The sequence below is a fragment of the Phialemonium atrogriseum genome (genome assembly GCF_030411735.1).
Source record: "Phialemonium atrogriseum strain 8032-3 unplaced genomic scaffold QBC33scaffold_11, whole genome shotgun sequence".
Taxonomy (NCBI): domain Eukaryota; kingdom Fungi; phylum Ascomycota; class Sordariomycetes; order Cephalothecales; family Cephalothecaceae; genus Phialemonium; species Phialemonium atrogriseum.
The window spans coordinates 894,938-921,108 of NW_026848148.1; the positions used below are offsets into that span (position 1 = coordinate 894,938).

Genomic DNA, 26,171 nt, shown 5'->3' on the forward strand with positions numbered 1-26,171 from the left:
TAACGCTGTAGACGCCTTCTCTGCGAATTCCAATCCCAGCCTAACCAATCTTCTGGGCGGTCCAATCGAACGCCATCCAGAGGCATCTTCGTAATCGCTTCGGAGTGGGGTTCGTCGGTCAAGTACCTACTTGCATGAGACTCTTAAAGAATCGATGGATTCAATCTGCAGAAAAGCCCCACCAAAGAAAGCTGTTGAGTGTGATGCGTGGTGTATTTTTACGTACCTAACTATGTGGAAATCCGCAATATTATCTAATTAATACCAAACTGCCCTACTCAGCAGGGGCGTGCGCCTGCTGTTAGATGCGGAAAAGGAACATGAGTGTCCTGTGTGTATTGCTTTAACCAACCAGAAACAGAATCCTCTGCATTCCTCAGAGCAATTTGACCCTCTCGAGCACACCGGTCCTTAAGAACGGCACATCCAAGCCCAACACCTCCCCCGTTTCGGCATCCTTGACAAACACAACCCTGTCAACCGGCTCGCTCCCGTAGTAGATCCAATCCGTGAGCGTCCAGCTCATACAATTGTGCTCGCCCAGCGCCCTGCCGGGCAACTCGGTGCCCGAGTCGGCGTCGACGTCGAACCAGATGCGCCAGTCCTCCCGCACCACCTCCCGGCCCTTGTACCGGTCCCGCGTCTCCACCTGCGCAGGGTACACCCGCCACGTACCGTTCTTCTCCAGCGGCAACAAGAACTGACTCAGCGTGACCGCCCACACCTCCCGCAGCCCCTCCAGCACGTCCGACCCGTCACGGTACAAGCCCTGAATGTGCACCGTCCCGTCCGCCCCCAGCGCCGCCGTCGCGTTACAAGCCACCGATCCCGTCTCGGCCGTCGACTCCCCCACAAAAGTGGCCTCGTACCCGCGCTCCACGGCCTCGGCGTGCGCGGCGGCGTCGGCGGCGGGCACGATGGCGCTCAGCGCGGCGTCCAGCACGAGGGCGGCGACGTTGGGGGCCCCCGCGGTCAGGACGACGATGCCGAGGCCGTACTCGTCAACGACGGCGATGCGGTTGTGGTAGCCGTACGCGGCGCCGTCCTTGGCGTACACGGTGACCGTGTGCTGCGCTGCAGCAGAGGAGGCGGGGAAGAGCAGGTGCGGGGGCGGGCGGAAGATCTCCCACGGCGCGCCGACGAGGCTGTGCGCCGAGCCGGCGAAGGCGCGCGGCTGCAGCCACTCGCGCACGGCGGCGGGAGAGTTGAGCGCGGAGCGGTCGAGGATGGCGACCAGGAAGGTGGAGAGGTCGGCTAGCGTGGACACGAGGCCGCCCCCCGGGGCGTTGACGCCGTAGTCGGAGCCCCAGCTGTTGTCCACGGGCGGGATGACGGCCAGGTTGTCGTCACCGGGGCTCGGGAAGGTGGAGGTCAGGTTGAGCGAGGCGGAGATGTCGTGGACTAGCTCGGTGTAGTTCTTGCCTGTCTGGGCCTCTAGCGCGTAGATGAAGAGCGTGAAGGCGATGCTGGAGTAGACGGGGCGTGTCTCGGGTGGGGCGACTGGGTGGATGGAGAGCATGCCCTTGAGCAACTCTGAGGGGTTAGGTGTCAGCGAGTCGGGAAGGGTAAGGTAGGATCATAGCAGTATTGTGGAAGGAGGGGATACGCACCCTCTTTGGTGCATCCAGAACTGAAGCCCGTGATGCCGCAGGCGGTGTATGCACTGTCATTCAGGTGCGGGAACCCGAGCTGTTCAAAATAATCCTTCAAGTAGTAAAACTCGGAGAACCCATCTATGTGCAAACAGACACATGTCAGTGGAGCCCAGGAAAAAAGATTTGGTGCACCTCACAGTTGGGCGGAATCCCCGACAGCTGAGACGCCAAGGCACGCAGCGTGATGCTATCCCAGTCTATCAATGACGAGGAGTCGTTCAGCGATGGGATATACTTGGTGATGGGGTCGTCGATGTTGATGCCGCTTCGGAGCAGGATGGCGTCGGAGATGACCTTGGAAACGGAGCCGATGAGGTACTGGGAATTTCTGTCGATGGACTTCGTTCCGTTGACGTTCCCGGAAGCAAGGTGGTGGTACTCCCATAGAGGCACTGCTGGCTCCTCCTGGTCCAAGGTGACGACACCCAAGGAAATGGAGACATTGCGAATATCCCAACCGGCCTTGATCTCCCCGCTAAAAGCTGCGTCGAGCGTTTGGGTCAAGTTGTCGAGAGCAGCTAGGAAGGGTTTCGAATGGGTCAGGTTCCCCGGTCTGGGCACAATGGGGCCTTCAGGGTGGCATTCCAATGCCGTGGCGATGCTCGCGGCACCAATAAGACGAAGGACAAAAGATGTCGCCAACATGGCTTCAGAGAGATATGGAGTTACAGGAATAATTCCAAACTGACTGTGTTGGATCATCAACCACGACGAGGCTCCCTCCCCCTTATATATTCGCGAAATAAAAGATGTGTCGAATGAGCTGCCATACTGCGAATGCCGTCAACGCAAATGACGCGTGGGTTTAGGAGGCTAAGAAGGGTGATGTAAGGTTTTGTAAACGATTTACGGAACCAATAATGGCGATGCACATCACGATCGCCTCGCTTGATACTTATTCAAGCCCTGCGTAGATTGACAAATCGAAAAACTGGAGAGGCCCGGCGAGGGCGACCAATGACAAGCCGACTCTGTCTTTGGAAATATACGAGAAATGCGAGAACGGTGCAACGGCGGCGATGGAGATTACGGCATTGTACCGACCCCGGAACTGCCACACAAGATCGGCGGCGGGGTTGTGAATGTGGGGACGGCTTGGCCAAGTCGAATACGAAATACGGCCCCACCGAAGCTCGGCCCCGATCCGTTGAAGAAGGAGACTGACCCGTCTTCCATTCGTCTTCCCAGAATTACCTTATTCATCTGTACGATTTATTCCACGGCCCCTCACTCGTCAGCTTCACTTCCTCTAGACCTGGGGTTCTGTGTGGCAGGAAGGCAGGGTAAGAGGTTTCCCAAACCCACAAACCCATCATCCTAGTCAGCCAGCCACGCTAACCGCGACGCTACATAGTATCCACTCTCTTCTTGGACCGCTACAACAAAATAGGTGCTGTGAACGAGATATTTGAATGGCAGGGAAAAGAAGGATAAGTTTGAAGGCCAAAAAAAATCGACAACGATGAGATTCGAACTCACGCCCCCGAAGGGAAGAGCAGACTGCAATAGCAAGCTCTCGCGTTAGACCACTCCGCCACATTGCCTTAGAGTGTTCATGGGCAGTTAGCCTATACCAGAGGGGGATTGCTAACGTAACCCTAACCTAATTGAGCTAATCCATCGGTAAATTAGGATAATTACAAGGTAGTTCCCCCTGTAATGCCAGTCCAAACGCCCCTAAAAACAAGCTTATGGTTTTGTAGTACGTCACCGCGAAGCTTAATGCGTATTCCAGACAACCCTGATCGCCAAGAACCCAACAGTTCACATAACAAACACTCTCGCCTGGGGTAACAGCGTAGTCCACCTCTCCTCGGGGCTACGTGCCCAGATCTTTCGCAAATACTCGATAGCCCTCAGCAAGTTGACGAACCCGTTTCTCGCATAATGCTCCAGCAGCACACCCTCGAAGAACGCCTTGTGCTCGTCCAGCAGGCAGTCCGACGCCGCCACGAAGGTCGCCCACACCAAAACCTGCTGGCCGGGCGACCCGTGCGGGAACGCCTCCAGGGTCTCCTTGAACCGCTGCACGCGGCCGATGGACTCGGACATGGCGATGATTTGGCTCGGCCCCGGGGGCGAGGAAGCGGGGTCGCGCTGGAGCTTCAACACCTGCTGTAGGTAGATGTCGCGCGCCTGGTGCACGATGTCCGTCACGAAGGACACGGCCAGCGCGTGCTCGGGCCGCTGCTGCGAGCAGTGGTTCAGGCAGTCGAAGAACTGCGCGATCTGGTCCTGGGAGGATATCGTCTCCAGGCCGGTCTGCTCGCTCAGGAGCGGTGCGGCGTAGACGCGCATCCTGGGGAGGTGAGTGAGGCTTCCTGTTAGCTCTGCTGGCTGCAATCTAGAGATGTATCCGGGGGGTTCTATCTTGACTCACTTGTGGACCTGGCGGATGATGAATTCGGCCATCTCGCTGCCCCCAAGCCCTTGTTCTCCACCTATCGCATCCAGCGCCGACTGCAGCATTCGGAGCAGGGTTGGGAAATCCGAGTACCCCGTCACCATGACCGCGGTTAACAGCACCAGAATGGTCAGCAAGATGGAATGCTGGCTTGAGAGATCGCAGTCTCTCAGTCCTTGTCGTTGCCGCAGACCCATGATGGCGCGTGCATACAGCTGATCCGGGTCTGGCTGCTGCGACCGACAGCGGTGTCGGCCATGGTGATCCCCTAGCTGTCTGGGTATATCTTGGCGGTCACGGCTGTTGGGGGATCTGCTGAGCGACTGGTGGAATGCGGAGACAGCGAGGACGGCGTTCATCACCAACTCATCAGCATGTGCAGCGGGAAGAATCAGGTGGCGCCAGCCGTTGTGGAGTCCATCTATGGCGACCATTTCTTTGGCGATAGAGTCGGAGACTGTGCCATGATTGTGTAAGTCAATGTTGGAAGATGGAAATGACGCGGAGTGGCCCTTACAATGCAAGAGCATAAGCCTCTCCCAGGGGGAAAGGTTGTCTGGTGACGGCTGGAAGACCAGGCAATCTCCAGACGAGGAGAAACTGCAGGCTGTTATACCATTGCCTGCGTCGTTCGTAAGAGCAAGAGTATCAACCGCCCTGTCGCTTTCGGGGAATTGTAACAAGGCGGTGCTGCTGCTGCTACTCTCCAAGAAAAACGAGCCCTCGGAGTTAATAAGACCTCCAGGAAAGGGATCTTCAGCACTTGTTACAGCTAGAAGGCATTCCCACAAGTCTTCTGTGAAGTCTCTAGGAGTCGTCTCCTCGTCTTGGGATGATTCACCAGGAGTTGGAATAGTCTCTCTCTCTTGACGTTGCCGCTCAATCCGCTCATGTCCCTTCATCCTACATGCACTATTAGTCTCCTTCGCCTGGTACGAATAATCTCGGCGTCCTACTCACTCTTGATAGACAACTTGCATAGTCTTCCCCGTCCACTTTCCCCTCGATGCCACTCCATTGTTGAACCGATGCCGAACGCTCAAGCCGCTGCATTTGAGACCTTTAGAAGTGCATTTTCGGCATTCCGGCTCGGTTCGGTCACAGTGTATACGTCGCTGTGAGCATTCATAGCAGCCTAGAAATACAGTCAGAGTGTCCCGCTCAATTCTTCCTGACAAGCAAGCTCATCGACCTTTGATCTTGGGACTGTAAGGACGCTTCTTGCGCGGCATGATACGTCCCACACCCTGTTTTCCCCGAGCGTCGGATAGAATCAAGTTTTCACCTTCGGTGAGATAACATCGGGAATACTCGAGTCCTGAGCGCCGGTAGGGGTTTTTCACGGAGGTATTGCCCCTCGCTCAGCTGATTAGCCAAAGTTCCGAGCTTGGTTCAGAAATAGCATCGATGATGGGTGTCAGCTGTGACTGCCAGGAAGAGAAGTTTGAATGAGATCGTAGTGCGGGGGATCGCCGGCGTTTTAATTCCTAACCCACACGGTCGGATACAGGACTCGGAAGAGCTAAGCAAGTGGCGATCCAGACCTCCATATCTTTCACTAGTCGCTGCGGACCGGGTTATACCCAAAGAGGAATGTCAAATGAGAACCACCTCCTCCCAAGCTAGTCACTAGCTAGCACGACTAACGACAACACTACCTACAGACCTTGGGCATCGTTCTGTACCTTGATTTGGGAACTGTAGGCGACATCGAAAACACCTCAAGTAATCGCCAACCAATATCGCCACTTCCCGCCTCTCTGTCTCCTTCCTCGCTACATTCTCTTTGCCCGCTGACGCCGAAAGAACGAAGACGTATCGCCCATCAGTACATTGAACGGTAATACATCCTGGCACAGGTAATGAGCCACACAGTAATACCCCAGCAGGCTGGAAATGAACCCAAAGACCCCGGCTGCTTTCAACAAGGCCACGCTCGTCCCCTGCTTCCCGTCGGCAAGGGCGAAATACGAGGCTGCGTCAAGGCTGAGGCAGAGTTCGAGGGTTATGAAGATGAGTATGTAGACGAAATTGCTGTGCAGGACACAATTTTAGAGCTGAGAGCGTGGGCCTGCATGGGCAGGATCTTGGGTACTCACAATGCGAGGGAGGCGATGATGAAGAAGATATTCAAGACGGCCCAAACTGTGCGTGTCAGAAATGATAGTCAGGCATGCAAATGAAGTTTAGAAGGGCAATCCCACTCAAGACGAAGAACCCAAGGGCGTTGTAGTACTCGGGAGTCAACCCGCCGTAAGCCTCGATGATTCCGAACCCTGGGATTAGGGTCGCCCCGTATCCGCCGTAGAATAATCCTATATCAATGGAATCAACTAGACAGCTCAACGGCAGCAGAAGCCTAAACCGACGGGGTTCAGCAGGAGACCACGCACCAAAAGCACTGAGCACGGTATAACCAAATGTATTGCCCTTGACCATCTCCCACTGAGCCGAGATCAGCAGGCCGATGCAGGCAACAAAACAAAGGTCTCCAACGAAGATTGTCTGGACCGAGACGCCTCGGAATCCCATCATAGCCAGCGAAAGTGTGAGCAACGTTGTGGCAAAACCACCCATGGCCAGAGGAGTCTGTGCCAGATGGTATTAGTTGTTTGGTGAGCAATCCTTGTCAGTTATGGACAGAGAGCAACTCTTACCGGGTTTCCAATCCGCTGCTCCATCCTCGGATACGCTTCGATGCGCATCTCGGCGACTTCTTCGTCCTTTTTGGTGCAAGACATGGCCGTTTGTGCGTGTAGGCGTCTCAGCGAGGTTTCCTGCTCTGAGAGTCCGGTTGGGGAGTAATTACTGTATGATGGAATTTTTTGCCAAGTCTCCTTCAAAGAAACCTCTACCAGACGCTTCTGTTGGGAAGGATATGAATCTGGGAAATCATGGAAGAAGACGAGACGCGTCGACACCGGTCAACGCCGGGTCCCCCTTGGGAGAGGGTTCTCATTCCACTTGGTGGAGGTTCTCATTCCACCTTCCAAATCCAAAACGCATTTTATAGCGCCACTTGTGACGATCATCTGCAACTGAAGTCTTCGTTATCTGCTCCCAATGACACACTCCCATGCTTGCAGAGCCGGCCTAGCATCTCCCGTTATCGGAGGTCGTGATTCGTCAGAAAAGGGGGCTATCAACTCAAGTGAAGAATTTACACAACCAGGTGCCGATCTCACCAGCTCATGTAAAACAGGAATTCAATTTCGTCAAAGCTATTGTATCGTGTGATCAGAAGACTTACAGCAAAGCCTGTTTTCGCCATCGACTTGCTGGAACACAACACTTCTCAGCATGGCTCACACTGTACCTCCGGTAAACTCAATTCCCTTCAACCTCCTTCGCTACTTTGAACGCCATACTAAACAACCTCCAATAGCTCAAGGACCCCTCACTTCTCATCGAGAAGGCGTGGATCAACGGGGCCTTCGTTTCCTCTCAAACAGGGCAGACATTCCCCGTCCACGACCCAGCGACAGGAGCCGTCATCGGCCACTGCCCAGACCTCACGCCCCCCGAAGTCGAGTCAGCCATCGCCGCCGCCGCCGCCGCCTTCCCCTCCTTCCGCGCCACAACGGGGCGATCCCGATCGGCCCTCCTGCGCCGCTGGCTCGACCAGGTGCTCTCCAACGCCGACGACCTCGCCACCCTCATCACCTGGGAGAGCGGCAAGGCGCGGGCGGATGCGCGCGCTGAGGTCTCCTACGCGGCCAGCTACATCGAGTGGTTCGCCGAGGAGGCGCCGCGCATCCATGGTTCGATCATCCCAGCATCCTCTGGTCCGGGGAGATGCGTCTGCGCGTCGCGCGAGCCCGTCGGCGTGTGCGCCCTGATCACGCCGTGGAACTTCCCCGCCGCCATGGTGGCGCGCAAGGTGGCGCCGGCGCTGGCGGCCGGGTGCGCGGTGGTGCTGAAGAGCGCGGGGGAGACGCCCTTCACGGCGAATGCGCTGGCCGAGCTGGCTGGGCGGGCGGGGGTGCCTGCGGGGGTGCTGAATGTCGTTACGGCGTTGGGTAATACGGTTGCTGTTGGTAGGCTGCTGAGCATGGATCGGCGGGTGAAGAAGCTGTCGTTTACTGGTAGCACGGCTGTTGGTAAGATACTGATGGCGCAGGCTGCGGGGACGTTGAAAAAACTATCGATGGAGCTGGGGGGTAACTCCCCCTTTATTGTGTTTGACGACTGCAAGGGTCTGGACGATGCTGTTGCCGGTGCTCTTGCTGCCAAGTTTAGGGGCTCTGGACAGACTTGCGTGGCGGCCAACAGGATATTCGTGCAGGAAGGGATCTATGACGAGTTTGCGAGGAGATTCACGGAGAAGGTCGAGAAGTTCAGGGTTGGCGGCGGTTTCAACGAGGGTGTCACTCACGGACCGGCCATACACGAACGCGCCGTGGAGAAGATGGAGCAGCATGTCTGCGACGCCCTTGCCAAGGGCGCCAAGCTGATGACGGGTGGGAAGAGACTCCCAGAGTTAGGAGGCAACTTCTTTGCACCGACCGTGCTGACAGGGATGACGCGCGACATGCTCATCTTCAGCGAGGAGACCTTTGGGCCTGTAGCCGGCCTCTTCGCCTTCTCGACCGAGCGGGAGGTTATTGAGCTGGCAAATGACTCCGAGGTTGGCCTTGCCGGATACGTGTTTAGCGGCGATGTCGACCGCGTCTACCGCGTCGCGGACGCTCTCGAGGTGGGCATGGTGGGCATCAACACGGGCATTATTAGCGACGCGGTCTCGCCGTTTGGGGGGGTCAAGGAGTCGGGCTTCGGGAGAGAGGGCTCCAAGTACGGCATCGAGGATTATACCGTGTTGAAGGCGGTCACGCTCTGCACCAAGTTGGACTCTGATGAAAGGGGAAGGTAGACTGAGATGCAATTAGTCGCTAGTCAACTCTAAATTAACCCCTTTTGTTCTCGATTTTGTGTCGTCACTCGATTTGGCCGAGACACAGCAATAATTACGCCACGAGGTTAGATACGAATACTCCCGAGATTGTCTGATTCGACTCTCGTCTCGGAATGTTGTGCTCTCATTTCTACTTCCCGATTCGTCTTAGACGGAATCGGTGCAAGTCGCCGTGGCTGGTCGTCGGATGTGGAGAGAAGTGGGGTAAATTGGAGATCTACCCCAGAGAATTCACCGTCTCCGCACGAATGTTGCGGGGCGCACGGACCATTCTACAGGCCTCAATTCTTGATTCGCCCCCAAATCCATTTTTGCCAAGTCTTAACCAACACATTCGCATCCCCAACTTGTGGAAGAAGTCTGGGCATCTAAGACCTCCTGGAAAGAGGACTCCCCTTCTAGGTCTGTCAGGGGTGTTCAAACTAATTCGGGGAACGGGGCTTAGAAACCTGCTTCTTCGTCTATAAATCTGCGTCGATCCTACTTGCAGATTCTTAGAATGCGCAGAAATTTCTCAGGCTATATCCATCCCACACTCCTGGTGTAAAAGAGGGCTCGCCTAGATACCTACTTCGCCTCTTTCTTCCTTCACTCTTTCGCATCCAATCATCCGATCCTCGGATCCAATTTACCCAATAATGGAGAACCGTGAGCTTCCTACAATTACCTCAAAGCAGTACATTTTGACTAACTGTTGCCTCCCAAGGTTCATCAGATACAAGCAAGGAGGGACTGGGCGTCCCCGGGAGCCATCATGGTAGGTGACAGCTTCATCCCTTTGTCTCCAACAGCATCTCGTGCAACTGCTGACAAGTTTCTGGTTTGAGCAGAGACTATCATCGGTAGAGCAACTGACCAACATGAAATAACATCGAGGGTCCTAGCTAACATAATGGATTCCTAGGCTCCCAGGCTGATATTGAAAAGAGTGAGTCTTATATTATCGTAACTCGGTCCTTGATAATGTAGCTTACAAAAAGCAGATGATTTTAGTTACAACGACACCAACCTTGTTCTTGAGCGACTGGGTCTGGAGCCACAGATGAAAAAGACCCTTGGACCATTCGCCATCGCATGTGTCGGCTTCAACATCTGCAATAGCTGGGTCGGATTGGCAGCTACCATGGTGATAGGAATGCAACAAGGCGGCAGCGTCACCGTCATCTACGGCATGATGGTCACCCTTGTCGGCCTGGGGTGTTCTGCTGCCACAATGGCGGAGCTGGCCAGCGTCTACCCGACTGCCGGGGGGCCTTACCATTGGACGTCTATATTGGCTCCCAAGAGAGCCCATCGTGTGTTGGTATGTCAACCAGTGCTTACCGTCATGTTGTTTTCCACGTGTTAACCATGTCATCCCGTTGCCTATAGAGTTACAGCTGCGCCTCTCTCAACATCTTTGGGTGGCTCTCGATTTGTTCTGGCGTAACCATCCAGCCGGGCCAGTTCATCGAAGCCATCCGTATCTTCTACAACCCCGGATTTGAAGCTCCTCCCTGGCAGTATTTTCTCTTCTTCCAGGCCACGAACATTGCAATCCTGGTACACAACATACTCATGCAGCGCCGTACCAGCTGGATTCATGACGTCGGTTGTGAGTATTACTTTGCCCGGTGAATTTACACAGCCTGGGAAAATGCTAATCAAACTATCCTCAACACAGTCATCTTCTCCTTGACATCCTTCTTCGTCATCCTGGTTAGCTGCGTTGCCCGCGCTCCGTCGTATAATTCGAACGAGTTTGTGTGGACCAACTTTGTCAACAACAGCGGGTGGAGCTCCGGGGCGGTCGTCTTCTTGACCGGCATGGCTAATCCCAATTTCATCTACGCCGGCATCGACGGCGCCGTGCACCTTGCCGAGGAGGTTTCGAACGCAGCCCAGGCGGTCCCGCGTGCTCTCCTGAGCACCATCGTGATTGGGTTCACCACCGCGTTCGCATTCGCTTTGGCGATGCTGTACAGCCTGTCTGATTTTGACAAGGTTGTCGAGGATCCCACTGGGTAATTACTTGCTCTTCCTGAAAAAATCCCTTCTAGCTTTCCTTACCCCTGAACACACAAGCACATAGTCCCTTTTTTCTTCTCTCCAGCTTGGCTAACCCACATATTCCTAGTGTTCCTATCTACGAGATCTGGTACCAGGCCACTCGTTCTGGCGCAGCGGCGACCACGTTCGTCGTGATCTTGCTCCTCATCGCCTGCTTTGCACTCAACGCCTGCCAAGAGGTCAGCTCGCGCCTGACGTGGGCCTTTGCGCGCGACAACGCCCTCATCGGCTCGCGCTTCCTGGGCAAGATCGACCCGACGCTCAAGGTGCCGGTGTGGGCGCTCGTGGCCAACGCGTTCGTCATCTTCATCATCGGCTGCATCTATCTGGGCTCCTCGACGGCGTTCAACGCCTTCATCGGATCTGGCCTGCTGCTGCAGCAGTGCAGTTTCGCCTTCCCCGCCGCGCTGCTCCTCTGGCACCGCCGCTCCGACGACGTCCTGCCCAAGACCCGGTCTGTGAATCTCGGCCTGTTTGGCTGGCTGGCTAACCTCGTCACGCTGCTCTTTGCGCCGTTCATCACCATCATGTACTGCTTCCCCATCGAGCTACCCGTTACGGCGGCGACCATGAGTAAGTCGACTCCCTTCCATTTTCTCGGGTCATTGGCTGGTTTCTTTACGAGCAAGAGCGAGCAGTGCGCTGACGCAAAAATAATATTGCAGACTACACGTGCGCCGTCGTTGGTGTCATGTTCCTGTTCTCGCTGGTGAACTGGTTCTTGCATGCACGCAAGGAGTACAAGGGTCCGCGTCTGCCACAGGGGCAGTTTGCCTAAGCAACGCCTGAAGTGCTGTATATATGTTTATAAGTAGGCGAGTCGAATATATTCAAAGATGATGAAACTGTCTCCGAGCAGGGTGTGCGGCAAGTTTGTTGGTTTCAGTAGTCTTTTTGGTCGCAGATATCTATACAATAGACAAGAATGATCTCCACCTAGCTCACCGTGGCACACATAAATCGTACGAAAGGAATGATTCCACCCGTAAATGCAATGCTAGAGTCTCCGGCTCGGAAAGCCACTCGCTCGTCCCTTCCCCCCACACCCTCTATCACTGTTTCTCCATATTAAACGGTATACGTAGTCCTGCGGGGATGTCGATCCACACCTTGTGTTATTCCCAATCGGGCATGTAAAATGAGACCATTTCTCCAACGGGTGTCTCGTTTTGCCTTCCAGAAACGAAACACTAAAGGCGAAGCACATCACAGCTAAAACAACCCACTGCGGGGATTCATACGATAGTTCTTAGTTTACAATGATATATATTCTCCGCTGTCTACGCTGTGGCCTTGAGGAAAGCTCATGCACTCTTATCCCTTTTCAATAAGATAACCCCTTCAACAGTCCACCTCTGCTTCGGTCGTTTCCCCGAATACAATGTCCGGCGCTCTAGAAGGCATCTACGAGCCGGGGATCGTCGATCCCGGCGTCCCCGTCTCCAGCCCAACAAAGCCCTTCTGGCACTCCAACCCGCACCCCCATGCCAACCACCAATCCCCCTGGCCCACGACCGCAGTAGACGTAGTCGTCATCGGCTCCGGAATCTCGGGCATGAGCCTAGTCCGCACCCTCCTGTCCACGCATCGACCAGACCTGCGCGTCGTCCTCGTCGAAGCCCGCTCCCTGTGTTCGGGCGCGACGGCCCGCAACGGCGGCCACATCAAGACCATGACCTTCGCCATGTGGGAGGAGCGCCGGCGGTCGTTCGGCATCGCCGAGGCCGTACGCCTGTCCGAGTTCGAGCACAGCCACCTCGAAACCATGGCCGCGGCCATCCGAGAGGCCGGTGTCGACTGCGACCTCGTGCTCACCGAGGGCGTCGAGGCGTATTATGATCGCAAGTCCTTCGATAGGGCTGTCGCGGGACTCGAGGACATGCGCGCTCACGCGCCGCATCTGGCCGATAAGCACACCGTGTACACGGACCGGGACAGGCTGCGGCGCGTCATGAAGCTGTCGCCTCGGTGCGTGGGCGCCATTGGGGTCCCTGCCGCGTCGCTGTGGCCGTACAAGTGGATCACCGGTGTATTGGGCGGCTTTATTGATGCGGGGAGACTCAACGTCCAGACGCACACGACAGTACGGGCGGTTGAGGACCGCGATGGAGACGAGTTCGCCGTCGTGAGGACGGACCGTGGGGACATCAAGGCGAGGCATGTGGTCCATGCTACGAACGCCTGGTTGGGCCACTTGCTGCCCGAGCTGCGACCGTTCATCTCGCCAGTCAGGGGTAACGTTGTACACTACGGCCCCGTGCCAGCAAAAAGTAAGAGTGATAACGACGACGACAACAGAGTCAAGGCGGACCAAGCAAGCAGCAAGGCGACGAATTCAGCCCTCGGCCTCGACCCTCGGTTCTCGCTCTGGCTCCGCTACGGCGACAAGGACTACGACTACGTGATCCAGCGGCGGGACGGCGGCGTCGTGGCCGGGCGCGCCAACACGGGCCGCCGGACCACGGGCGACGACGGCGAGACGGACCTGCCTGCCATGGCGCACCTCCGCGGCCTCGGCGACGAGGTGGTGGCGTCCCCGGTTCCCGGCGCCGCCGCGCACGTCACGCACGCGTGGTCCGGCATCCTTGCCTTCTCCCAGGACGCCGTGCCCTTCGCCGGCCGCCTGCCGCCGGCGCTGTTCCCCGGCCGCGGACACCAGTGGGTCTGCGGCGGTTACCATGCTACGGGGATGATCAAGGCGTTTCGAACGGCGCAGATGGTGGCGCGGTTGATACTTGGAGAGGACGTGGGCGATGAGTATCCTAGGTCGATTCTGGTGACGGAGGGGAGGATCGCGGCGCTGAGGAGATCGCTCGATCTTGGGGAACTACCGGTTTTCAAGGCGAAGCTTTAGTTGGAAATGTGGTTGGTAGCGATGTAGATCGGGGGTATCAATTAGTAATTGGCCTAGATGTTGTCAAATTTAGTGTTAAAAAGGACTCGGGCTGTTCAAGTTTCTGTTCTTCTCTGGAAACCATCAATCTGATAGATCTACATCTGTGCAATTTCGCGGAAAGGCCCGTCCCTAGTTTATACCTTACTTTTAGCAGTGAAATGAGGACAGAGGCGTAAGGCCAGGGGTACTCAACAACAACCCCACCCCCGGCGTGGATTTTCCACCCCTGTCTTTCCTTTTCGGTACCCTTCAATATATAGCCCAATGAGAATACGTTGCCCACAACCACTCTCGATACCCAATCCTACCATTACTTGCTCCCCTCTCTCCCGAAACTTTGCTGGCCATCGCGGGATTACCCACACGACTCGTTTGGCCCCAACCAGGATGGGCCGCGTCACGACCCTCGGCCTGGCAGGCTCCTGTTTTCCTGGGAGCGTGCGGGAGCGTGCGGGAGCGTCGTTGTAGCACCATCCGGCACCGCCGAGTGTGACCAGGCTGACGTCAGTATTGATGTGATTTATAAGCAAATGTTGCAGGGTACATGGCGACTGGCACAGAACCTCCGGTACTTTCAAGAAGTGGTGGAGTCCGAAGCTGTACCTAATTGGCTCTGCTGTTGGCTGATTCAGACTTGCATGCAGATGGTGTTGGTGGTGGTGGTGGTGCATGTGGCGGTGCATGCGGTGGTGGTGGTGGTGGTGCATGTGGCGGTGCATGCGGTGGTGGTGGTGGTGGTGCATGTGGTGGTGCATGCGGTGGTGGTGGTGGTGGTGGCTTGCAGCGAGGTATCCTGCCCTTCTGGTCATCTGTCCTCGTGGTGCTCTCGTGGTGGGCTACGGCCGGGCGTAGGGTCCACCTTGGACGCGTTTGACGCGTCCATCATGAGCATCCTTCCGTCTATAAATTCCAGCTGATGCCCCCTTCAGTTCTACACTTCTCAGGGCACAGCCGGATCCATTCACCACCCCTCTCGATACGCTGCCGATCCAACACCTGTCAACAGGGACATTCGATACAGCCATGGACTGGCTCCAGACACTCAATCAGGCCGTCATGGGCAACCGCCCTGATGAGGCTGACAGCCCCATCACACTGGACTATGGTGACCTCTCTGGTACAACAGCTGCCTACCACGACCGAAATGACCCATTTTCAAATGATGGTAGGACTTGGTCGCAATCCTTGTCAGTGTTGCTTTCATATTCCTCCCAATTTTCCCCTACCAAGGTCGAAATAACCTGCGGTTTTCAACGAGATACTAGACGCAGCCCTCCCCATAACAGACAAAGGAGACGGCCGACCATCGTCATGGATATTGTCGAGCCTCATTGCCCAGGGACATCCCATGTACTACCAAGTCCATGGCGAGCCCAACCAAACAGACCGCAGAATCGCGTGCAGTACTAGATGTACTGTCGTACAGGGTACGAAGAGCGTCAGAGGGGAAGATCTGTATGCCAGTTCATGCGTCAAAAGAGCAAAAAACCGTTTGGGCAATGTACAAGGTAGGTTGTTGGGTAGGCCTCTTAGCCTTCCCAACTTCGCTCTCGCCAGCAGATGCGGCGATTGTCTCCTCCATGCTCGGCGGTACCGACCTACCAAGTCGGCCGCTTTTGGTCCACGCGATTACCCAGACTTGTTGCACCCCGTTCAATCGGGGGCGTCTGGGGCCTTACTCGCTTGGTAAGATACACCTCCTATTTTACTGACAGCATGATGTGGAAGAGTTGATTGGGATACAATGGTTCACGCGGGTGAGACTACCTACGCTGGCCCATGTGGAATGGACACCAGGTTTGGCCAGGATATGGGTCTGCCTCCTGAGGCTCCGATAATCAACAATTCCCTGCCCATGACACTTGATGGAGCCAACAGTTTTGAAGAGAGCATATCTTTCATGAGAAAGGACGACGAGCGAGAGACAGCTAGGTAAGTCTTTACCACCTTGTCCCACCAGGGTGGAAAACTCTATACTCATATCTCCAGTCCTCATCACGTGAACCTAGCAATGCTACAGCTGAGTCCTACGGTGGACGCCTTCTCTTACCAATTTCAGACCGACTTCCAGATGGACGGCTTCAAATATTCTGATCCCATGTAGACGAAGCTTCCTACTACCCCCATCGGAGCCTTCCCTATGCTGACCTATGTCAAGGCACAAAGATATAAACCAGGTGCACAGGAATCAGAATCTGTGCGAAGTCTGCGGCAATCCATTCAGTCGATCCGATGCCCTTGGCCGACACCAGGATATACACAAAGAAAAACGTCAGCGATATGAGTGCACGGGGTGCGGGCGGTCATTCACGCGGAGGGATACCCTCAAGAGGCACAAGCGCAAGCATTGTCATGGTCCTGGTGGCGGAAATCAAGGTTAAGCGTCAGGGGGATTTATTGGAGATGAGGTTGTATAGACAACATGGCACCTGCTCTCTTGTTAGCCGCAGGCAGTGCCTGGAATATATTTATCCCCGCACTTGCGGGAGCTGTTGCCCTGCCCTCAACACAGTAATAATTCTCTTCACTCTTCTAGAAACCGCAGCCTTAACGATGATGAGCCAAAGCGCTGCCAACTTCACTCCAACCCTTCGCTTCATTCATTCCCTCGGGTGTTCCAGGGCTTGAAGGCATCTCAATACTGTAGATACTCGTGTCGAAGAACTACAAGCCAGGCATTTTCAATATTCAAAAACTTCAACGACCCATTCGAGCTATTTGCGCAACAAGATAGCAGATTCGAAACTCTTTGATCGCCCTGAATGGTTGGGCATCAATGATGTGGCTGGATACCAGGCCTTCCCCTCATCGGAATACCGTATCTCCGCCAACACCCCGAGTCCTTCCTTCAGTCGCACCTGGCTCACCTTATCATCAGTCTTCCGCTCTGCAACCAACGCCTGTCCTCTTTCCTGATTCTATCAATGCTAAGGTTGACTGTGAGAGCATCATGGCCGGCAAGGGGTTTTTTTCTAGGCTAAAGAAACTCCATTTCCCTCGGCGCAGGCGTCGCTCCGACGGCGTGACAGACCAAGATGGGCCCGATTTGTCTGGGAGCAACGCTACTACAAGCAGTAAGCCCGTCCCCGGACGAGCTGCTGTGCCTCCACCTATGAGCACTGAGCCCGTCCCCGAGCCAGCTACTGTGCCTCCACAGGTTGCGGCGCCATCGCCTACTGCACTAGACCCAAACATCCAGCCCAATGGTGCCGACAGAACAGCCTCCATCCCCTCCGAAGACGCCTCCAAACTTGCGGCAGACCCCAACATCGAGTTTGATGGTGCCAACAAATCAAGCTCCATCTCTTCAGAAGATGCCTCGGAACTTGCGGCAGAGCTCTGGGACAGGGCCTATGACAGTCTCAAACTTGACGAACCCACGATAATGCAAAAGTACGAAATGATACTGTCCTGTCAAATAGAGCGCAGCTCCGTATCCGAAACAGCAGAATCACAGGCCAACATCATTGCCCAAGATCTCCCAGACAAGAGACGTGATCAAATGAAGAAGTTGGTTGTCGACGGCCAGATGAAGACAGCGCGGGAGGCCGAGATTAAAGAAACCACTGGGACGGTCTTGCGCGTCGTCACGCAGACGAAGAGCCTCATTGATGTGGCTGTTCAGGCCGTGCCGCAGGCTGCCCTCCCCTGGTCCATCGCCTGCATCGCCATTAAGGTAGGTACTTCTTCTTCGTCTTCTTCTTCTTCTTTTTGGAGCGTGCGGGTCTATGTGGCTAACTTATGCAGATGCTCACCAACTCCGTCGAGACAACAGAATCGCATCGCAAGGGACTTACGCATGTCATCTCTAGGATGGACTGGTACTGGGCTCTCGCCCAAAGCCTTCTAGAACCTAGCCATGCCTCCGGCACTAGGCTCGGCTTGGAGAACCAGATTGTTGATCTGTACAGGAAATTGTTGCTGTACCAGATAAGGAGCATCTGCTCTTTCTTTGGAAAACGTGGCGTCGTCTTCATGCGGGATCTAATCCAATTCGACGGCTGGGAGGGCCAACTGGAGTCTATCCGGAACGCGGAGGATCAGTTTCGTCATGACACCATGACATATTCGATGCTGCGGCAGTATTCTGGATTCGAGGAGATCCGGCACCAACTTGCACAACTTGCGGAAGGCGTCGAGTTCCAGGCCGAGCAGCTGGCCCATCAGTGCATGAAAGACTTGCTTCTGACCGATCCGGAACTTGATAAAAAGCGCATCGAGGATTCCAAGGGGGACCTACTACCTGGCGCCTACCGATGGGTCCTTAAGGACTCGAACTTTCGACAGTGGCGCGACGGCAGTGGCAGCCAGCTGCTCTGGGTCAAGGGTGATCCCGGCAAGGGCAAAACCATGCTCCTCTGCGGCATTATTGACGAGCTGCGGCCGGCAGTTCAGTTGACGAAGTTTCGTCCGACACAGTCGTTGCCCACTTCTTCTGCCAGGCGACGGAAGCACGGCTGAACAGAGCCTCGGGCGTGCTGCGAGGGCTGATATATATGCTCGCCAAGAAGCAGCCTTCACTAGTCTCGCACATCCAGAAGCATCATCAAGACGCCGGTCAAAAGCTATTCGAAGGTCATAACGCGTGGTTCGCCTTGCAGGGCATCCTTCAAGACATGTTACACAACCTGGCCCCGAATACCACCACATACCTGGTCATCGATGCACTGGACGAATGTAAGGAAGACTTGCCTCAACTTCTAATTAACGGGTTTCCTGTAGCTAACAATATCTAGGCTACATCACAGCAAGGGGCGTTGCTAGACGTCATGCAAGATGCATATCGCTTCACACGATCCTCCGTGCGGGTGCTGGTGAACGCTCCGCTTCAGGTCTATTCATCAGCACTCATGTTTAGTCCAGCACAAAGCAAAGTAAAACAACGCTTCGAAACGCTCGAGCCAGACTGGATGACACTGAAACCAGCTATAGAGCAGGATTGGAACCCATGCCTTATGACCATCCTGCACGACTACGGCATTGGACACGTGTCGATCTCACATGACGGAAGATATCCTGCTTCAACTGATTGGGGGTATTCCGTGATTGCTATACGGGATGCTGCCACAGGTTCAATCATGCACGAGATCGTCATGCACGACCCTCTTACCAAGATTAATGAAGTCTATTCGCTAGCCTTCTCACACGACAAGCACACTCTAGCATCAGGCCATAATGATGGGACCATCCGAATTTGGGATCCAATCGCTGGCCGATGTCTTCAGGTGCTTCAGGGCTATGACAAAATCGTCAACTCCGTATATTTTGCACCAAAAAGAAAGCGGGCTGCTCGCATCAGGGTCGGACGATAAGACCTTACGATTATGGGATGTTGCCACAGGAGAATGCAAACGCATTCTCCAGTGGTTGATGATCCGGTTTGTGCGGTCGCAGTTTCACCCGACGGCAAACAGCTAGCATACGAATCTGTGTCTGACGACGGCGATACAACCCTACAAGTCTGGGATGCCACCACAAATAAATGCAGGCATCTTGTGAGGGTTGGCGGCGGCACGACTTGGGCCTGGGGAAGGAAAATTTCGTTTTCGCACGACAGCAACCTGTTGGCTCTCAACACATATGGCAAGGTCCAAATCTGGAATGTGATCGAGCACAAGTATACCAAGCTTCCTATTGAACTTGGGAAAGTGGCCTTCCTGAACGATAATCATCTAGCAACCACCGCCAGTTTAATGGGTGATACTGTCCAGATTTGGGACACGACCACCCTGAAATGCCTCCGGACATACTCCGGTCACGCTGACTCTATTTCAACTCTTGCACATTCGGGCAACTACCTTGTCTCAGCCTCTTACGATCGCACTATCCGAATTTGGGATGCATTCGCGATGCTGACCAATCACACTCATCAGACCAGCCACCATTTGAGCACTATTACGACTTTATCCTTCTCTTATGATGGCCACCACCTCGTATCAGGTTCCAACAACAGCAATGTTAAATAAAGTCTGGGAAGTATCGACCGGTCGGTGTGTGAATACGCTGAAAGGCCATGCAGACGGTATTTCGGAGGCACACTTCTCTCGCGACGGCCAGTGGATTGCGTCCTCGGACAACCGTGACTTGCGGGTTTGGGAGGCGGCCACAGGCAAATGCATGCACATTCTGGAAGTTCACGATGGACTCATAAATCGCACCGCCTTCTCATCGGATAGCAGACATCTGGCGGTGGCTTGTAAAATTGGACTTCACCCCCTCCTTAGTCATGATATCCAAGTTTGGGATGTGGTCCAAGGCATGCTTATCCAAACCCTTCAAGTCGCCAGGGACGAAGTTGACCACGATGCCCTGGTATTTTCGGAAGATGGCCGGTATTCCGCAGCTTCATCATCTCGAGTGACTCACATCTGGGATACAACCACATTCCCATACGAAATGGCACAGAAACTCAAGCATGATTTCTTTCATGGGCAACCGGCCTTCTTAAACAACAGCAGATATCTTGCAACATTTGCAGGCGAGTCGGTTCTCATTTGGGATATTAATCAAGGCCAACCCATCCACACCATCGATACCACAGTTCTTGATATGAGACCCCTCTCATTTGATATGAGGTGCCTCTCGTTTGATATGAGGTGCCTCTCGTTTGATATGAGGTGCCTCTCGATTGATATGAGGTGCCTCTCGATTGATATGAGGTGCCTCTCGATTGATATGAGGTGCCTCTCGTTTGATGAAAATAACTTCCGGGTTGCAGAACATGGGAAGGTTAGTATATGTGTCCGTCTACCATTTTCGCAAGGAGGTACTGTAGGCTTTCAAAATCCTAATAGTGCTGACAACTCTCTCCAGGACGCACTACCTTTCGAGGAACTTCTTTGGCCTGGCTATGGACTTTCTCGAGATCTAGAATGGATACTTCGAGATGGAGAGAAAGCCATCTGGTTGCCACTGGAGTATCGAGTAGGGTGCTATCGAGTTCTAGGACGCACCATAGCATTAGGGTGCTTCGGGGGTCATGTTCTCTTTCTGACTTTGTCTGAATCATGTTGAGAGGATATATATTTTGAAGAGTATCAGTCCCTTCCGGTCAGCGCATGCCATGACGGAACTCCCAGGTGTGAGTTAGGCAGCATCTCCTCCACCCGATGCTGAAAGAATCTGTTCCCATCCATACATAGCCCTCCTAGCCGTCCCACTCCTCGCCCTCCTCGCCCTGCTCGCAGCTCCGCGGCCCGCCTTCCACGGCGACAGGGGCATCCCTGGCGTCGACTTCAGCCTGACGCCGAACCACGGGAGAGAAAATACGCACAATCTCCTCGTGGGCGATGAAAGCCCCACCGTAAACGGGTTGGGTGGCGAGCATGACCCGCACCCGAGCTCGTGCTCGCAGTGGAGTACGGCGAGTCCGGGATGAGGGCCGAGGTGTTCTACCCCGACGACGACGACGACGGGCACTTTGCCTCCCCCGGGCGGGACTACAAGTTTAACATCATATCATCGCGCTCGGGAGAAGATGCGTCTGGTGGTGGTAGTCGCTGTACACTAGTTTTTGCCAACATTTGATGCCTCTTCTTCTGGGCCTTTTCAACCAGCCGTTGATGATCATCGAGAGAGGATTAAGTCATATCTTGCCAATACGCTGTAGACAAACCCACTGAAGGAGTCGGGGGTTATAACAGTCCCTTTCAAGTCTGACATTGATGTCGGACTGCCCCACGGGTCAACTGCTTTCTGCGTCGTCCTCTGCCCTCTCCGAGATCTCGTCCTCCTGCGACCCATCTTTGCGCATTCTGCAGAAATAGGACATGTGATCATGCACCTAGATAGTAACTAATCACGTCTGGATGCTGCTCTGGCTCGTGATTGACAGCTGAATCTGGAGATAAAGTAGCCCCGCTGCGATATCTCGGCGCGGAGAATGGGAAGGGGATGTTGATATCAGCACTTCGTATTTGCTTTCGAACAAGGTCGCGATTCATGTCTGCAATCTTAATCTGCCAGTACCTTATCGCGCTTATCTATCTTGGTACCCCCTGGCCTGGAACACCGCCCTTTACAAACGAAGCTTACGGATTACAGTTAGTGGACTGGCGCCACAGCAGAGCCGCTGAAGAGCAGGGAAGAGATTGCGCTTTACCTCTTTCGGGTCGGTGTGACGGCACTCCAGGTGGCAACCTGGTAGTGGCGGCGCGAATGCTTCGAACGTCACTTCCCTCCGTGCAAATGTAATTGCCCCGCTGCAGATTTTCATGGAAGCCCTGGCAGGAGCTCTTGGCGCGCCCCAGCCTCAGGCTTGCCCCGGATTCCAGTTGGGCGAGCTCGGTCAAGCTTCCAAGACACCTGCTTATTCTGGATGATAGCCGTCTTGGCACGCCCACCAACCGTTCGAGTGCATGGTCGTACGAACCACGGCTGGAGAGCAAAGGCAAAAAGGCTCAATCAAACGGTCCACTCCACCGGTGTCCAAGCCGAGGCTGGCCGCTTCCATTCGGTGTTCCTTTGGGGACAAGGGCTTATAAGTACCTAATGGTACCATCCTTCCACCATGCCCGTTGACGCCACCGAAGCCCGATTCTGGGGAAGGAGGCCCCACCATTTGCAAGTCATGCGTCCACTATCGTCACTGAACAACGGGCGACCTACACTAGAAAGGCAACGCATGGATCGATATCGCTAGAAAACTCTGCTCAAGGAAGTGGGCAGCAAATAACAGGTATTGCAATGTACATACATACATGCCCGTTCAATACATTGGTAGATACCTAGGTACTGTACCTATTGATCTACCCGACCCGTGCTACCCCAGCAGTTCTCGTCTGCATATTGCCAGCAATACTTTCGCATTCCAGTTAGATGACCAACAACCGAACTGCTCTTCGTTTGGACCAGCAGGTATGATGGGGCTGATACCCCTCGGTATGTACCCCAGCCTCCACAACTACTTATCTGTGTAGCATTGGGCTGTACCTCGCCCAAGTCGTGCAGGGTCTCGGTGACCAAGAATGGACGTCATCGGCCTGGGCCGCCAAGATGCAACGGCCGTTCCCCCCAATCAGAAAACGCCCGATGTCCAGGGGGGCACATACCTGCCCATGTATGCCACTCGGTTAGCTGCAGTCGCACGCTGTCTGAAAGTATTGATAAGATGTCGTGCCAACCAACCTCCCTCGATCTTTCGAGTTCCCAGAAACCCACCCTTCCCTCCTAGGCAGCGTGGTCGAATAGAGCAAATCGACCTTTTCTCTAGAAGCTGCCAGACAATTAGACGCCCAACACCATGTCGTCAAACGAGGGAGTACACGATGCCGAGAAGTCAACTGGCGAATATGCCGTCCACAACGACTACCCCCCCGGCACCAACCTCCACATCCGGGGGATAGAGACGGACCCCAACACGTCGCTGCACCGCGGCCTCAAGGCACGGCACATCACCATGATTGCCATCGGAGGCGCCCTTGGGACCGGTCTCATTATCGGCACTGGCAAGGCGCTGGCACAGGCCGGGCCGGGCTCGGTTTTCCTCTCGTACAGCATTGTCGGCTTCCTCGTCTTCATTGTCATGTCTGCCTTGGGCGAGATGGCCGCCTGGCTGCCCATGTCGGCTGGTTTCACCGGTTACGCCTCGAGGTTCTGCGACCCCAGTCTGGGATTTGCCCTGGGATGGACGTAAGTCTTTGCGCTGTGCCCAACTTGATCCCCTGTGATTGACTGGCAACTGACTCGCGGGGAACTGCAGGTATTGGTTCAAGTACATCATCATCACCCCGAACCAGCTGACTGCGGCATCCCTGGTTGTCCAGTACTGGGTCGATCGCGATGTTGTCAACCCGGGTGTCTTTATCGCCATCTTGTTGGTCGTCATCTGCTGCATCAACTACTTCGGCGTCCGTTTCTTCGGCGAATTCGAATTCTGGCTGTCCAGTTTCAAGATCATCACCGTCGTCGGTGTTATCCTCTTGACCTTCATCCTTGCCCTGGGTGGTGGCCCCAACCACGACCGAACGGGCTTCCGGTACTGGCGTGATCCTGGGTGAGTCTGCTTCCTCTCCGATGCCCCTGGGGCTCCCTCGGTGGCTCTGTGGAACTAGACCGGCAATTCAATGGCTGACACTTTGAACAGCGCCTTCAAGCCCTACATCATGAAGGGTGCTGCCGGTAACTTCCTTGCTTTCTGGTCGACCATGGTGATTGCCACTTTCGCCTACTTGGGCACGGAACTGGTTGGCGTGACCGTCGGCGAGGCACAGAATCCTCGCAAGACGATCCCCCGCGCCATAAAGTTGACTTTCTTCCGCATCGTCGTCTTCTACGTGATCTCCGTCCTCCTTCTCGGCATGGTCGTCAAGTATGACGATAAGCTACTCGTCTTCGCCAACGGCGCCTCGACGGGCGCCAACGCGTCTCCATTTGTCGTCGCCATCACCATCGCGGGGATTAAGGTCCTCCCCGACATACTGAATGCCTGCATCCTGATCTTTGTCTTCTCGGCTTCGAACTCGGATCTGTACATCGCAAGCCGCACCCTGTACGGGCTCGCCTCGGACGGCAATGCGCCCGCCATCTTCAAACGCGTCGACAAGAGGGGTGTGCCGATCTACGCCCTGGGATTCTCGGCATGTTTCGCGCTGCTCGCTTTCATGAACGTCAGCGACGACTCCAAGACCGTCTTTAGCTACTTCGTCAACCTGACCACCATTTTTGGCATCTTGACGTGGATATCCATCTTGACGACCCACCTCTGGTTCCTCAGGGCCCGCAAGGCCCAGGGCATCCCCAACTCGGCCATGCCCTACGTCGCCCCCTTCGGCATCTACGGCACCTACTTCGCGCTCGGCTTCTGCATCCTCATCGCGCTGACTAAGAACTTTGACGTCTTCGTCATCTCCCTCAAGGGCCGCTTCGACTACCAGACCTTCATCACCGGCTACATCGGCATCCCGCTCTACTTCATCCTCCTCTTCGGCCACAAGTTCGTCACCAAGAGCAAGGGCGTCAAGCCGCACGAGGCCGACTTCTACACGGGGAAGGACATCATCGACCGCGAGGAGGAGGAGTTCCTGGCGGCCAAGAAGGCCAAGATGGAGTCGACGGGTGCCGAGAACGGGAACTGGTTCTACAAGAGGTTCGTGTCGTGGTTGTTCTGAGTGGGGGACCTGGGGCCGTCGGAGATTGTTGTAGAATATAGTAACGCATGCTATGATTAATGAATCTTTGTCAACTGAACCTGATGCTGTTTTCGTGGAATGTCCCATTGCCACTGTTACTGTGGACGTGCGATCAGAATTTTCGGGTCTGAACCATGATAACCCGGCACTAATCTGGGGCTCCGAGAAGTTGCCGCTCTCGATACGCTTCTTGACGAAGATGAAGGCATCCATAATCAAGATTTCCGAGCAGAGCGTTCATGCAGCGTTGGCGCATCTAGTGTAGAGATTTAGACCTACATTCAGGGGTGAAAAGGGGTAAATTGGTCTGTGTGAAACTCTTGGTCGTGTGGGGATGTCATCTTCCACAAAGTGATGCGCCTTCTTTGTCCCTAGCCATTAGTAAATCCACGTGGCGAAGCCATCCTCGCTGACGGCAACTAGTTAGAAGGCCATGATATGATTCAGTTCAGTTCAGTTCAGTCCAGTCCAGAGGATGAAGAAATAGAGATTCATCTAGGGTTTTATGAGAAGGCTCTCAGGATGGGGTGAGTGGTGACTGAGCCTCTCGTCGCTGATGTCAATATCACGATAGCCAGGGTGATTCTCTTTCAGAAACGTAAGCCACGTTCGGACTGCCTGCTGTCGAACGCAGAAGTCCCGACGAAACTGGCGGATGATGTGACCTTGCTGGACGGCATTTGACGGCCGCAGAACGATGATATCTAGCTCAGGAGGGAGCAGGGGGAGCTGGGAGTAGACCTTCCCAGTGTCACGAAGGAAGTTGACAACAAGGCCTTTGGATTTGTACTGCTGGCCGCGTATCTGGAACACCTCAATGTGGATGCGTGCAATAAGCAGCTAGACCTCAGAGGGGTCCATTTCTGGAAGTCTGCGGGCATGCGCCATTCTCTGCAGGCAGGTGGCAAGTTGGCAACAGCTGCATTGCTGTTACTATTGCTATTTCTAGAAATGGCAATAGCGATAGACAGCAACAGCAAGAGTGACAGCAAAAGCAATAGAGAGAAATAGTAATAGCGATGGATAGCAAAGGCAATAGGAATAGACAGCGACAGCAAGAGTGATAGACAGCAACAGAAGAGCAATAGGCAGCAATTGTAAGAGCAATAGACAGCAATAGTAAGAG

At 54.7% G+C, this 26,171-nt stretch overlaps 10 protein-coding genes and 1 non-coding gene across 11 annotated transcripts; 7 read left to right on the forward strand and 4 right to left on the reverse strand.

The window, feature by feature from the left end:
* Positions 1 to 321: 321 nt before the first annotated feature.
* On the reverse strand, positions 322 to 2,667 carry QBC33DRAFT_569582 (beta-lactamase/transpeptidase-like protein). The gene is made up of 3 exons (XM_060430540.1): positions 1,793 to 2,667; positions 1,611 to 1,733; positions 322 to 1,533 (listed from the first exon to the last, which is right to left on the reverse strand). Exons 1-3 carry the CDS (start codon positions 2,355 to 2,357, stop codon positions 377 to 379), a joined length of 1,845 nt encoding a protein of 614 aa, XP_060284122.1. The 5' UTR covers positions 2,358 to 2,667; the 3' UTR covers positions 322 to 376.
* A 442-nt stretch (positions 2,668 to 3,109) lies between these two features.
* On the reverse strand, positions 3,110 to 3,199 carry QBC33DRAFT_t39. The gene has a single exon. It is a non-coding gene; the product is annotated as a tRNA-Ser (tRNA).
* Positions 3,200 to 3,235: 36 nt separating this feature from the next.
* Positions 3,236 to 5,497, reverse strand: QBC33DRAFT_537707 (uncharacterized protein). Its single transcript, XM_060427816.1, has 5 exons — positions 5,252 to 5,497; positions 5,020 to 5,194; positions 4,577 to 4,962; positions 4,036 to 4,516; positions 3,236 to 3,954 (listed from the first exon to the last, which is right to left on the reverse strand). The coding sequence occupies exons 1-5, from the start codon at positions 5,289 to 5,291 to the stop codon at positions 3,420 to 3,422; spliced, it is 1,617 nt and encodes a 538-aa protein (XP_060284123.1). The 5' UTR covers positions 5,292 to 5,497; the 3' UTR covers positions 3,236 to 3,419.
* Positions 5,498 to 5,558: 61 nt separating this feature from the next.
* On the reverse strand, positions 5,559 to 7,017 carry QBC33DRAFT_537713 (GPR1/FUN34/yaaH family-domain-containing protein). The gene is made up of 5 exons (XM_060427817.1): positions 6,717 to 7,017; positions 6,453 to 6,648; positions 6,264 to 6,374; positions 6,159 to 6,204; positions 5,559 to 6,093 (listed from the first exon to the last, which is right to left on the reverse strand). The coding sequence occupies exons 1-5, from the start codon at positions 6,798 to 6,800 to the stop codon at positions 5,835 to 5,837; spliced, it is 696 nt and encodes a 231-aa protein (XP_060284124.1). The 5' UTR covers positions 6,801 to 7,017; the 3' UTR covers positions 5,559 to 5,834.
* Positions 7,018 to 7,142: 125 nt separating this feature from the next.
* On the forward strand, positions 7,143 to 8,948 carry QBC33DRAFT_610973 (succinate-semialdehyde dehydrogenase). Its single transcript, XM_060432435.1, has 3 exons — positions 7,143 to 7,210; positions 7,262 to 7,380; positions 7,445 to 8,948. The coding sequence occupies exons 2-3, from the start codon at positions 7,360 to 7,362 to the stop codon at positions 8,927 to 8,929; spliced, it is 1,506 nt and encodes a 501-aa protein (XP_060284125.1). The 5' UTR covers positions 7,143 to 7,210; positions 7,262 to 7,359; the 3' UTR covers positions 8,930 to 8,948.
* Positions 8,949 to 9,311: 363 nt separating this feature from the next.
* On the forward strand, positions 9,312 to 11,889 carry QBC33DRAFT_537720 (amino acid/polyamine transporter I). Its single transcript, XM_060427818.1, has 9 exons — positions 9,312 to 9,619; positions 9,678 to 9,728; positions 9,802 to 9,813; positions 9,876 to 9,899; positions 9,955 to 10,274; positions 10,343 to 10,565; positions 10,635 to 10,974; positions 11,088 to 11,593; positions 11,686 to 11,889. Exons 1-9 carry the CDS (start codon positions 9,610 to 9,612, stop codon positions 11,796 to 11,798), a joined length of 1,599 nt encoding a protein of 532 aa, XP_060284126.1. The 5' UTR covers positions 9,312 to 9,609; the 3' UTR covers positions 11,799 to 11,889.
* A 338-nt stretch (positions 11,890 to 12,227) lies between these two features.
* On the forward strand, positions 12,228 to 13,971 carry QBC33DRAFT_586152 (FAD dependent oxidoreductase). The gene has a single exon (XM_060431467.1). The coding sequence runs from the start codon at positions 12,402 to 12,404 to the stop codon at positions 13,872 to 13,874; it is 1,473 nt and encodes a 490-aa protein (XP_060284127.1). The 5' UTR covers positions 12,228 to 12,401; the 3' UTR covers positions 13,875 to 13,971.
* A 968-nt stretch (positions 13,972 to 14,939) lies between these two features.
* QBC33DRAFT_619377 (uncharacterized protein) lies at positions 14,940 to 16,418 on the forward strand (the record flags this gene model as incomplete). Its single annotated transcript, XM_060432736.1, has 5 exons — positions 14,940 to 15,081; positions 15,343 to 15,424; positions 15,714 to 15,848; positions 15,906 to 16,016; positions 16,075 to 16,418. The coding sequence occupies 5 exons, from the start codon at positions 14,940 to 14,942 to the stop codon at positions 16,295 to 16,297; spliced, it is 693 nt and encodes a 230-aa protein (XP_060284128.1). The 3' UTR covers positions 16,298 to 16,418.
* A 683-nt stretch (positions 16,419 to 17,101) lies between these two features.
* QBC33DRAFT_451072 (NACHT domain-containing protein) lies at positions 17,102 to 18,652 on the forward strand (the record flags this gene model as incomplete). The annotated part of the gene is given in 4 exon segments (XM_060424592.1): positions 17,102 to 17,197; positions 17,254 to 17,592; positions 17,664 to 18,324; positions 18,336 to 18,652. Coding segments are annotated over 4 exon segments (1,413 nt in total), but the record flags the coding sequence as incomplete, so codon positions are not given.
* Positions 18,653 to 19,710: 1,058 nt separating this feature from the next.
* On the forward strand, positions 19,711 to 21,206 carry QBC33DRAFT_61967 (WD40-repeat-containing domain protein). The gene is made up of 2 exons (XM_060432750.1): positions 19,711 to 20,645; positions 20,730 to 21,206. The coding sequence occupies exons 1-2, from the start codon at positions 19,833 to 19,835 to the stop codon at positions 20,928 to 20,930; spliced, it is 1,014 nt and encodes a 337-aa protein (XP_060284130.1). The 5' UTR covers positions 19,711 to 19,832; the 3' UTR covers positions 20,931 to 21,206.
* Positions 21,207 to 23,068: 1,862 nt separating this feature from the next.
* On the forward strand, positions 23,069 to 25,204 carry QBC33DRAFT_537734 (amino acid permease). The gene is made up of 3 exons (XM_060427819.1): positions 23,069 to 23,546; positions 23,617 to 23,910; positions 24,001 to 25,204. The coding sequence occupies exons 1-3, from the start codon at positions 23,158 to 23,160 to the stop codon at positions 25,022 to 25,024; spliced, it is 1,707 nt and encodes a 568-aa protein (XP_060284131.1). The 5' UTR covers positions 23,069 to 23,157; the 3' UTR covers positions 25,025 to 25,204.
* Positions 25,205 to 26,171: the final 967 nt, after the last annotated feature.